At 42.9% G+C, this 12776-nt stretch overlaps 1 protein-coding gene across 2 annotated transcripts in view; it reads left to right on the forward strand.

Moving 5' to 3' along the window:
• Positions 1–12776, forward strand: part of RBMS3 (RNA binding motif single stranded interacting protein 3) — a 703588-nt gene that overhangs the window by 250148 nt on the left and 440664 nt on the right. The window contains exon 1 of one of the 2 annotated variants that reach the window (XM_058028559.1): positions 11050–11268. The exons of the other annotated variant lie outside the window; for it this stretch is intronic. Within the exon in view, the coding sequence (XP_057884542.1) occupies positions 11194–11268 (75 nt within the window). The 5' untranslated portion in view covers positions 11050–11193. Of the gene's footprint in view, positions 1–11049; positions 11269–12776 lie in introns of those variants that run through there. 2 annotated transcript variants of the gene reach the window in all.

Raw genomic sequence — 12776 nt, forward strand, 5'->3', positions numbered from 1 at the left:
AAAAGGCATAAAATTACAGACTAATGGTTGTCTATGCAGTTATAATGGGCTTCTCTGTGAACACTCGTTATCATTTTATTGTTCATTATAATTATGCCATTACTCATTAACCTTAAATGTGGGATCATATGGAATTTTCCCACTTGTTCTTTTAATTTAATTTATGTGTGAAAAAGGTTTTAGCTTTAAAAAATAAAGGAGCCTGAAAATGCCATCCCATGGCATATTGACAAATGGATTGTCAGCAAGGTTGAAATCTTTCTATTTATCACAGAGACATGGAGAGTCTGGAAGCATTAGATTTTAATAGTCTGTGTGGACCAGTGCTAGAAGGGGCTGGATCTCTTTGCAGCTGGGTGTGGATGATTTTTGTTGACAATGGAGGAGTAGTCAATGTCAGGAATTTGGGAGTTACAGTCAGGATGCAGAGGGAAAAGGGCTGTCCTCGTTTTTGTGTTGTGTGTCTCTGTGCCCTTCTGTTCTCACCCATTTTGGCTCCTCTCATGTCCTGCCTAGCCCTCCCAATCAATTTGGATCGTCTTGTCTACCTGGTTGCCATCACTACTGCTTTTTCAGTCTCAATTTTAGTTGATTCTTAACCTCAGGTCCCATTTTCTACAGGTATTTTGAGATCCCTATTTCATTCTTTTCCTCCTCAGACGATAATACTTACTCACCCTGGGGTCCTTTTATAACACTAGTGACTTGATGTACTGTCTTCACTCCCCCTGTAACCAAGGCACATCCCTCTTTTACTCCTCAGTCTACTTTTGTGCTCCCTCCTCCACACCTCCTCATCTCAGTGAGTGATGGGCAGCAGCCCAAGAGCCCAGCAGAGACAGTGCAATACCTCCCAGTACTGCTGGAGTTATGCGCCAGCATCTCCTGCTATGCCCATCATCCCAGCCTCCTGCTCTGTGCAGCTCCTGTTCCTGGGAGGAAGGTGCCGTTCCCTGTCTGTCTGCAGAGGTCGGTGCAAGCTGGGAGGGAAGCAAATATAGGGGCTTCAGGGAAATGTATGCTGAGGATGCAGGCACTTTGCCTTTTCAAGTTTCTCATGTGGCCACATCTGGAAAGTTTTCACAAAAAGGTAGCAGGTACATCCCTAGTAGAATGAGTCACCCATTTGGGCAAATATCTGGTCCCTCTGCCACATGTTCTAAGGAACTTTGCCTTCCTTCTCGTTCCTTCCAGCCACTATCCAAGAGAAGAAGATAAGCTTGGCTATTTTTCCTTCATTTGGCACCACCTTATTCCAACACAGGTTAAAAAAATGGCATCTCTCTTGGGAAACAGGAAAAGGACAAATGGTTTGACTGAAATTTCTCACCATGAGCTCGAAGGGAGGATGTGATCTGCAGGATGGAAATACTTGGCTGCAATGCTAGAGTTCTGACAAACCAGTGTTTCACTCCAATGAATGTCTGAGACCATGGGAAATGTCAAGGCCCCATAGTGACAGAACACTCCTGGCCCTTCTGATAAAACATTCAAGTAATTGACTAGCACAAAGAATTATTTATTGCAAAAATACAATTAAATGAAATAAAGTTATTGTTTAGGGGTTTTTTTTTCTCCTACAAGCTCTTAACAGTACAGAAACATCTACCTTTGCTTGGTGGGAATGTACCAAATGACCAAAATGCAAATTATCTGCAAGCTGAATTTGTGTCAGTATTTAATCTAAAAAAACTATATCGAAAGATTAATATTTAACTCCTACTCACTTTCAGTGGTTTCTGCTTGTAATTCTTACCCTGCTGTACGAGGTGAGAATTCTTTGGCAAAGATTGCTCTTAAGGTTTTAAGCTGATATATGTCTTGCTGCCATAGGATCCTGAAAAGACAAGCATGGTGAATGTCAGGGGTGTACAACTTGCAGTTGTGAGGAGAAGGGAATCTGTGTTCATCTGTACGTACCAGAAATGTCTTTAAAGCCCTTTATTGAAAAGAAGTCAGTAAGAGGTGAGATTGATTGGATCCTCAGTTTGTGAGACCCAATTCTTCCTCTGTTAATGAACTTAATATTCTCACCTTCTACTTTATTTTAACTCTGTCCACAACCCTGCCAAGGCACCTCAGCTGACATGAATTTAGATGTTTATGGCACATTGCTCTCTCTTTCCATCTAGAAGGATGGATTTCCAAGTTAAAAAGAATAGCGCAGCGGTATCTTTTTCCCCCCGTGAATATTTTTGTTCTATATTCAAAGAACTGCAACATAAGTAAGAAAGTGGAGCCTAAAGCATCTGTGGCTGAGGAATAGGGGCAAGAGAAAAAAATAATGGAGAGAGAAATCAAGAAAAAGAAAGTGCTTGTGCTGGCAAGACAGGCAGTTAGGCAGGGACAGAAATAAAGAGGAAACAAAACAGATGAAGGATTACAGAGTGAAAACTATTTGGGAATAGGATGTTGGGAGTGGTAAATAGGCTAGAACAATAGGGATGCACATTTGCTGGATGTGAATAGAAATCACTATAAAGTTTCCACCATTTCCTAATAAAAATACAGTAGCCTTGAGTCCTTGTGCTTTTATTAAAAATTCCAGCTGGAATACATAAAAGAAGGCAGGAAAATTATTCTCAAGTCAGATAACTTTCAGATGAATGAGAGTGTAGAGATTTGATGGGATTTTTTGAAGGCAAAAAATATTTGATGAACAAGACTGAAGAAAAGATGCACAAAGGAGGGGAGGAAGCAAAAGAAAAAAGAAATTGTAGAGAAAAAAGAGGGAAGATTTGAGCTATAATTAGCATGTCTGTTTGCAGGAAATAAATGATCTCTTACCCAAAGAATTTTTCTGGTACAGCAAAGTGTCAGTCCTAACCCTGTTTTTGTTAGATGTCAGGTATTACTCTCCTTTTTGCTCTGGCAAGTGTACAAGTGCAGGATTAGGAGGTGAAACATTTCTACAGTGTGCTCTGTTCAGAATGGGATTGGTACTGTTTAGTGGACAATGAGCTATACTGCAGCTGACAAAATACAGGTTTCCTGAACCAAATATATTCAGTTCAATGCATTTTCTTTGGTTATGATGGACAGTAATCTAGTGTGACATAAGGTTTCATTTTGCACGGCAGGCTGCATTGGTCCTGTGGTAAATGGAAGCTGTCCATTACAAAAAAATGCCATTATTCCTATAAAAGAGTGAGCTGATTTGAAAAACGGAGAATTGGTTCAAGTCTGCAGCTTACCTGCACATGGAACTTTTTACCCAACTCCCAGTACTGTACTTCACCATTTGCTATGCATTCTCTCCCTATCTTGGTGAGACAGAATTTGAGAGGCAGAAATTCCCCCTCTGTTGGGAATCGTTGCACACAATCTTTTGATTCCATATTTAGTGGACACTTACAATGTTTCTTGTAATGCTTTCGGGGAAGCTTTGCATGTTGATAAGAAGGCACTAGCAGTCCTGGTACGTGTTTTTATGTGCTTTCCACTTCAGTTCCCGGTTGTGTTTAGGTGAGAAGGAAAAGAATAGCATTTTCTTGTGGCTGAAGATTACAGTTCCTCTCAGCCTGTGATTTTTCTTTATTTATAAAATGCTTTGGACTGAACAGACTCAGAATTACTGTAGGGCTTACTGGCGCAAGCTAAAGTGCAGATTGCTTTTCCCAGTCATGAATTTCAGTTAAAAACAAACAACTGGTGAACACATTTCCCTAGAGACTGATTTAAATAGGGGTATTTCATTTGTATATTTCCTAAATAATGTTTTCCTGCATGTGTAGAGATAAAAGAGTTTTTGCTTAAGATAGTTTTGCTTAAGATAGTTTTGAAAATATGTTAGACACTTTTTTTTAGACTTTGATTTTTCCTTTTTCAGGGGGACTAAGTAGGAAAATATTTATTGCAGTTAAGCCAAGGAAGAATTTTTATGGAAAAATTAAAAATAATTCAAATTTGAACTAAATTAAAAGAAAATTAGGTAATATTTTGAGATTTCATCAAAACCATAAAATTTCCAGAAGCTGTAATGAAAGGTTATTTTTAAATACTTTTGAATGAAATTTTGGACAAAATTGCAAGAGTAGCACCATAACTGTACCATGTTTTACAAGGGGGCCTATTAGGAGATGAAACAGAAATTGTTAGCAAAGGCTCCTTCAGACCTTATTTACAGCCAGCATTAGATAAAGTGTTACTTAGTGGGCAAATTAGCCTGCCAGATATGAAAGAGACAAAAAGAAATGTGTCTTGGCATGCTGAGGAGGATATAAGTATGGAGAAAGCAGAATCTATTATATTTGATAGCGATGGAATGTCGCCTGAAATGACCCTCCATTCTTTCCTATTGTTAACTTTTTCTCATGGAAAAAAAAAAAAAAGGAAAAAAAAAAAAAGCCACAGCCAGTGAATTCTCTAATAGCAGCCGTCTGGATGGTAGAACAACAAACTGTTTGCATACATTATTACAGATTTCTGCTGTGTTGTTTTGGTGCCCAACCAAAATTGAGGTTCCCCTGTGGCACTGTAAAAACATAGAGACTGTTCTCACCAGAAAGAGTTCCAGTTGACACTCGTGAGACACAGACAGAGAGGAGGGAGCAGGAGAAGTGGTTTGGCCAAGGTCATGGTATAGGTCAGTTTCATCAGCACCAGCAGGAAAACAGGACCCAGAAGTCTGTGTTTGTGTAAATAGGGGCATTTACCAGCATAATTATTCCCAGGGATAAATGCCCATATGAGGCATTACGTGGGTATAACTGCTGTTGAGGATGCTGGTGCAATTACATCAGTAAACTTTCCCAGGCAGATGAGCCCCTGCTCATGGGCTTTAAGCACAAAATCCCATTGCAAGGAGACCTTCTGCCAAAGAGTGTTGTTGGAAATCTAGCAAGAGGAAGGAAAGAAAAAACAAAACAAAACAGTCCTCACTTCAATTAGAGGAAAAGATAATTCCTTTCAAGTCGAGAGGCTCAGCTCCTGCTGGCCTTTGTTCTTAAGCTTACCCTTTCTGTAATTTCACAGAGTAACTTGAATAATGCCAGTTTGTTCTGTGATTACCCTCAGCTGGAGCACAAAATTAATATCTCACTAAGTAATTCAGTACATGATGGGTGAACAGTTATTCAAACATGCCCTAAAAAGCTAGGATTTTCAATGTTTGCTGGAACTCCTTCAGTGACAATTAATTGCCTATGTTCGTATATGTTTATGAGCCTCAGTAAACAGGCAGCATATTTACATCTCCCCATTACCTTCAGAAATAAACTTCCTGAAGAGAAAAAAACTCATGTTCCCTGATTACAATCTAATTTTAAGTAAACAAGGGGTGGGGAAAATGACTAGTAAGCAGGACTTTGGAGGGAGGAAGGTGGGAGGTGAAGAATTTTCTCCCTCTGGAACCATACCACATCTAATGCTGGTAGTATTAAGTTAATATGCTGCAAGAGAGAAATGGCCTTGGCTAGTCCTGTTAGTGTTTGTGGGGGGGTTGTTTGCCTTTTTATCCTAAGAGTTTAGACTCAAGACCAGATGCAGTATTTACTAACTTGTGATGTGGAGTTGCTGTGGAATATGGCACTTTTGAATGGCATGTCTTCTAACCTGTGCACAATCTTGGCATTTTATGAAATCCCTAAACTACTGCTGTGTGATCCTCTGATATGCTACAGCCAATGTCTCTCTCCCATTTCTTCACATTTTCCTCACTGAAGTTGCACTGCTTTCTGTCTATGTGAATCCCTTCCAGAACTGAAAGTACCAAGCTTTTGCCCCATTGGTCTTATTTGCTGTGTCTTTTGCCATGCAATGAGGGTTTGTGGGGTGACAGGAATCCTCCATTTTTTGTCACAACTGGGGCATTGCCATTGACTGGTCGTGTTACTTAATCCTCTTCCACATTGCAGGATGAATTAACTCTTGCAAGGTGTTCCTACAGAGATGTGTAAGAAGCAGACTGTAGACAAAGACTAAGTATTATTTACTTTGGTTGTATCTATTAACATCTGCAGAAAGACGACATTAGTGCATAATTTCAGTCTGTCTGTACAACTGACTGCTAGTTTCATTGGTTTGTGCTTTTAAGGAATTATATCAGGTGGAAAACACAAACAATTTAGTGAATGTTCATTGTTGTTCACTTTTCATCTAAAATTTTTCACTCTGCTGCTATCCAAAGATTTCCTTTTGGACTGGGTGTTCAGGTAAAAGTATACTAATGGAAATCCCTGAGCCATAATATAAAGACAGAAGATGATAAAGTGAAAAATAATGAAGTATGATGATAGATGGCAACTCTCTGCTGTTGTCCAAAATCTTATCCATTAACTTTTTCAGATTTACTTTAAGGCCATCTGTAGCTCTGCCTAAATCTAGACTTTGTGCTGTTGTGATGGTTAGTGCTGAAGGGTGGAGAGCAAACCTGATGGGTTTTTTCTTGCAGGCAGGGAAGGGGGGTGTGTGGGTAAAGCCATCTCGAGTGGTGTTTGGTCTCGTAGGAAAGAAAAGCACCTGAAAACAGTGGCATCCCCCAACTCAGAGAGGTTCTGTCAATCCCAGACACTTAATGCTGTCATTGTTAAGCTAAGTGGTTTGATCTTCTGTGTCTTTTTCACCTTCTCCGTGGCTATCACATGCTTTACTGATGGGTGCGCCAGAGTGTGTCCTTTCTTAGAAATTTGGTTAGCTCTCCTTAGGTAAATCAGCTCCATAAATGATCCATTAAATAGTAAAGTTCTGTGTTCATTGATGAAGTTTTAAGGTAGCTGGACTGAGGGAGCTGACAGATCTAAAAACAAAGTCAGTGCTCTTCTTGTAATCCATTGTAAATAAGCTGTCAAGTATCACTATGGTCTCCTTTGTAATAGCTTTAATGAGTAAATAAAGAGAATAAACGTAGAGAGACAGGGTAAAAACTGTAAGCCAAATATAATTGTTCTTCTTTTTTTTTTTAACCTATTAGATTGCCTTAGGTGGTGGTATCTCTATTTCTCTAGTCCTGACTTAGAAAATTTTGACATAATTTTGCCAGTTAAAACTTCTAGAATACGCATGGCTGCTTTTCAAGAACAAGGAGCTAGAAAATGTTTGAATTGCCCCCTGACTCTGATATCTGACTTTAGAAGGTTTTATTTGGATAGGTAAGCTTATTTAAAAAAAAAAAAAAAGTGTATGGAGAATTGTATTTTATCAAATAAAAGCCTCTGAATTTTCTACTAGGTATCTGCTTTTTTCTTTAAAATCAGTTTTTGTGAATGAAGAAATCTGCTTTCTATGACAGGTAAAAATACATCCAAACATATGTAATTTTTCTGTACTTCAGGCTGCCAGGAAAATGAGTCTCTTCTTTCTTTCTTTTTCTTTTTTTTTTTTCCTTCTGTTGGTTAACTTCAGATTTCTTATCCACAGCATTGGTTGTTGCAGGGTTAATATCCTTTGGTGCATGTCTTTGAATGCACTTGGCTGTCAAGTTTACAGATGATGTGCTCCCATTTATCTAATTTCATTTCTAAACTTTCCATTCAAGGGGTCCTTACTGCTCACCTGGCTCTTGAATCTGCCCTCAGGTCAGTGACAGCAGTGGCAGCAGTGCCTTTGCAGATGCTCTGGGATCTGGCTCACTCCCTGGGCTCCCGAGGCTGGGACTGGCTGGGGCTTCATAATCAGCCCTCCCATAGGAAGAAAAAAAAAGTTGTGAAGTTGCTCACTGTTGCTCACTGGGATCGAACAGCTTGTCTTTTCTTTTGAGGAACATTTATACTTAACACTCGGTAGGCAAACTGCTATTTCAGTTTGCAAGTGGATTCAGTTATTCAAATGCACAGGCCAGAAAATGAAGGGGATTCTATTTAAACAGTGTGCTCCCAAGTCACAGATGATCTTTTTGATGTCTGTATTTTGCAAATGGAAATTTTCCATTTTCCAGAAGTAGCATTTGTTCAGAGGCTGTATGCTATCTAAATCTGCTTTTGTGGCTGTTCATTTGCATTTTTGCTATGGTATATTGCCTCCTGTCTTCTCCCCTTGGCCCCCCACTCATTTATATTGAATTCCTATTTCTGCTGCCTCCACTCTGTCTTGCATCTCTGAAGACTCAATCATGCAAGATGCTGAGCACTCAGGGCAAACAGCAGAGGCTGCTCAGCACCTGGTCAGGATTACAGGTGAAAAGGGAAATCCAAAGCATCTGCATATTGAAGATTTTTGCTGAGAGAGAGCAGATGAAAGGTGGAGCTGTCCCCCACTCACATAATAGTCCCACTTCTGTAGCTTCCCACCTTTTCTCAGTTGCTAGAACTGATGGAGCTACTAGCCAGTGCATCTGATGGAAGAAGTGTGTGTAAATCTTGGGTTGAAATTTTATGGCATGATTTGAAATACTCACAGTAGTCAGATGATGTAGAGAAAACAGCCCTTCCCAGATTTAAATTAATGACCACGGAAAACCTTGCATGTTCATGTAGCTTTCTTGGTCAGAATGCAGAGTTTTCTACTTCCTTTAGTATTTATCTTTTATTTCACCCTGTACACATAGGTTCTTTCTTCTCCCAAATCTGGTTACATCCACGTCTACAAGCCAACCACTTAGCTAGAAAAACTGCGTTAATATCCTGAGGGAAAATTGAGAAGGTGAGGAGAGAAGCACAACAACTTAATTCTGGCAGTTGAAAGAACAATCTGAAAGTTGTCTCGGCTCAAAGTATCACATACAGTCAAGTAATCACTATTCACTTCTGCAGATCCCAACCCTCAAAAAGTCTATTTCGCCCTTAGGGAAAGCCGGGCGGGGGGAAGAAGAAAGTGTAAGCAAGAGTATCATGCACTACGATGAGAGACAGAGTATTTAAAGCTGAGCACTGATACAGACCGTGGGGCTGGGAGGCGGGGATTGCAGGCTTCTCCTCCCATTCTTATCTTTTTTCTAAATTCACTTCTCAGAAGAGAAGATGAATGAAAAAGAGGGACCCTCAGAAGAGAGACTGAATGGTCCTGGCCAGGTTGGAATGATAATACTAAAGATAGGGAATGAAAATACTCAATATTTTACCCCACCAGGCTCTCCCTCTGAGTCTGTTGGAAACTGGGGCAATGGCAGTGCTCCACAGGCTCGTCCAGGTGTGCAAGAACCTGCCGAATGCCTGCACAGTGCTCTGGGAAAAGGGCACTCGTTTCCCAAAAGTTTATCTCCTGCCACAGGAGGCAAATACGTGTGTGAGCATGGCATGGTGTTCCCACTGTATGGCAGAGAGCTGGTACCTCAGTACCCACGATTATGAGTGCCTGGTGATGAAAGCACAGTGCATAGGTGATATTATAAACCTGTGTATGGTTTCCCGCACTGCCCTTTTGGACTGGCTATGGGGCAGTTATGGGAATCCATAACAAAACCCTCTGCTTATGAGAACAGCAAACTGCCAGAGTAAAGCGTGATATTTCCATGTTCCTGTCATGTGCAAGCACGTGCCCACAAACCAAAACACAGCTGGCAAGTCTAATTTTAGCTCTACCAGCCTTGAGAAATGTCCCTTTAAAGACATTCTTTTTATAATTCCTTTTTTTTTTTTTTTAAGCAATTTGGTTGATAATGCAGCAGCTGACAATCCCACTGCCATACTATTGATGATTTAAATAAAAACAAAAAGAAACTGCTGCCCCACATTTTTTTCCCCAAAAATTTATAAATAGGCAAAACCACTGTAGAAAGGCCTAGCAATCTGATGACATGTTCAAGAAATAAGTTATTATAAAAAAAGAGAAACGCTAGGATTTGTGTACAAGAGGAAACATTTTGTTATTCACGCACTTTTTTCCCCCTGATGATTTATAGCCGTGTTGTAAAACAGACTCTTCCTTCGAGTCTTTCGGAGAATAAATATTTGGGATGGCGGTGCTGACACAGGTCCTGCACGCCTGGGATCCGTGGCAGGTGTGGGGCTCTCGGCCGGACGCGGGGGCCACACCTGGCCCTCACCTGGGCCCGGGCTGCGGCAGCTGCGTGCGGGGGAGCCGGGTCGGGGGAAACGCAGCCGCGGGTAACTTTTGTGGCACCGTGGTATTTTCACACGTCTGGGGGAAGGCACCCGCACGTCAGGCCGGCCGAATTTCCTCTTTACCCTCTTCCTCCATTTTGTTCCAACTTTAAATAAACCAAGTCTTATATAAGCGGTTTAACAAAGTATGTATTTAATATGTCTGGCCCGGGGTCGCCTCTCCGCGAAGTGCCGGATGACGGTGCGGAGCGGTTTTCTGAAGGGGGAGGACGGCGACCCGGCTCCGTCACCTTCCCCCTCCCGTTTGTTAAAACACATATATACATATATTTAAGATTAAAACAATAAATGTAAAGCCGCGTTTCGGGGCTGCTCTCCCCGTCCCCCGCCCCGCGGCGTTGGCGTTTCCCGGGTCCCAGGGCCGCTTTCCGGAGCTGCCGGTCCGGCGCGGGCGCGGAGCGGGCGGGGGCGCGGAGGCGGCCGCGCGGCCTGCGCCGACCTCCCGGGGGAGCGGCGCGCCGAGGTCCCTCCCACCGGCGGCGCGGCGCGGAGGGGGTTTGAATGAAAGACAGGACGAGCCCTGAACACCATGTCACTCCGTGAAGGAGGCAGCGGCAACTAGGCTGGGGAAGGCTCTTCCCTCCCCCCCCCTTTTTTTTTATTTTCTTTTTTTTTCTTTATTTTTCTTTTCTTTTTATTTTTTCCTTTTTTTGTCCTTTTTTTTTTTTTTTTTATTTGGTTGGAAGGGGGGTGGGTGGGGAAGCGAGAGGGGAGGGCTCGAGAGCGGGGCGAGCCGAGGAGAGGACGAGGAGAGCGAGCGAGCGAGCAAGCAAGCAAGCAAGCAAGCAAGGGAGCGAGCGGCTCTGCGGAGATTTGGAGTTGCACTGTCTTCCCGGCTCCTCTCGCAGGACGCTTCCCTCCCGAGCCGGGCAGCGGGCACCGTCGGAGGCACGCTGCTGCCAGCGGGGGAGGCGGGCTGCTCCCCGCGGGCTCCCGGGCACGGGGCTTCCCCCCACGCACGCACCCCCGGCCGCACACACCCCTCCGCGCACACACACACGGACACACACGTATATGTTCGTGCGGGCGCGTTTTCGGCTGCGCTGGAAGTAGCGCGCGGTAGACGGCGAGGAAGTCTCGGCAGCCTCCTCTGTCGCCCGCGCTGTCAGGAATAGCGGCGTGAGAGGAAGAAAGGCCCTGGGGCACTACACCCTGCCAACGAGTTCCCCGCACCAGCCAGAAGGACTCCAGCTACATGGGCAAACGCCTGGACCAGCAGCCAATGTACCCTCAGTACACCTACTACTACCCCCACTATCTCCAAACCAAGGTAAGGGCTGGCGGGGCCGGCGCCTGGCGGGGGATGGAGAGCGGAGCCGCGCGAATTGCGGACTCGCCTCTTCTCTTTGGCGATTTTTCTGTCTCTTTCTCGGGTTTGGTATCACACAGAGCAGAGCTGGTAGGCAGAAAGCAGGCGTGAGAGAGGCAGGAAGGTTACTGTCTGCCCTCCCATTTATTTCTTTATTTCTTTTAATTTATTTTTTTTTTCCCAAGGGCTGCTGGCGTCGGCTAATTCCTTTTATTGTTTGGGGAGAACAGTGCGGTTAACGCTATCGTAACAGCGGGCAGGTAGTGTGTTTGTTGTAGCATGGGATAAAGATTGCTCTGGACAGCATCGGACATAAAGCACTTTTGGTGGATTTTCCAGGGATCTCTACGGTTTATTCACAGCTTAAAAGCATTTTGCTGTTAGAAAAGCCGTCTGTGGCAACTCAAACTTTTAATCAGCTGAGGAGGAGATGCTGTGGAGCTCGGAGGAGAGCTCGGAGCTGAGGTCGGAGCTAACCGTCTGTAAACCTGGTGGAGTTTGTTTCAATGCATTGCACTGGTTTTAATATTTCATTAAATATTGAGGATGATATGGTTGTACTCTGTTGCATTTAAAAAGGTCTAGAAATAGAGGCTAACTACTTTTGGAGAGAGTATCCAAGCGTGGACGCTTCCGTTTTCTTTCTTCTTTTCTTAATAATTTTTAAAATGCCAGCAGACTGGAAAGCAGGCCGGCCTCTCCCAGAGAGGCTGGGTGAAGTCTATGCTACCTGGCCATGAGTTAGTTAATTAAAGCCTTATTTTTATAAAGCCATTGTATAATAGTCTGCTCTCTGAAAAGATTTCCTGTGACCAAAGGACAGTAACAAAAGAAAGCCCTAAACCGAAAGTTTGCAAACCCTGTCAGGACGCTGTATTTGGAGGGAAGAAAAAGGAAAAAATACACACTCCACGAGGTGAAGTGTGACCTCCCAGCCACAGATTAGCAGTTTCAGTAAATAAACGAGCATCCTTTAGGAGGGAAAAGCCAAGGCAGGGCACACACACGTGCATATGGTACTGCGTGCAAACATACACATTGTGCTCCTGTGGCAAATTTAACACATGGGACATCTGATGTGTGCAACTGTGTGTGGTGAAGTGCCATAAGGGAGGCTGACTTCTCCACACTTTTGGTTTGAAGCATGTTAATCTGGCTGCGGTTGGCAAAGGATAAGTTATATTCCTTGTTAATAAAAATTACTTTCCCGTTAACGTTTATAGCCTGACTACTGCATTATATAAATTAACTAATTGTAAAAACTGTGATTCAGGCTGGTTGGAGTTGTGATGACACCAGAAGCACTCAGTATGATTACAGCCTTGTAATTCATGGCAGGGTTACCTCTCACTTCTTTGCTCTGCTGTTTCCTTCACTGCATCGTGCAGATATTTTTTTGGTATGAAATTCATCCTTTTTTAAATTTTGTATTTTGGCGTGAAATTTATCATTTCTCCACCCCTTCCTTT

The sequence above is a fragment of the Melospiza georgiana genome, chromosome 1 (assembly GCF_028018845.1).
Source record: "Melospiza georgiana isolate bMelGeo1 chromosome 1, bMelGeo1.pri, whole genome shotgun sequence".
Taxonomy (NCBI): domain Eukaryota; kingdom Metazoa; phylum Chordata; class Aves; order Passeriformes; family Passerellidae; genus Melospiza; species Melospiza georgiana.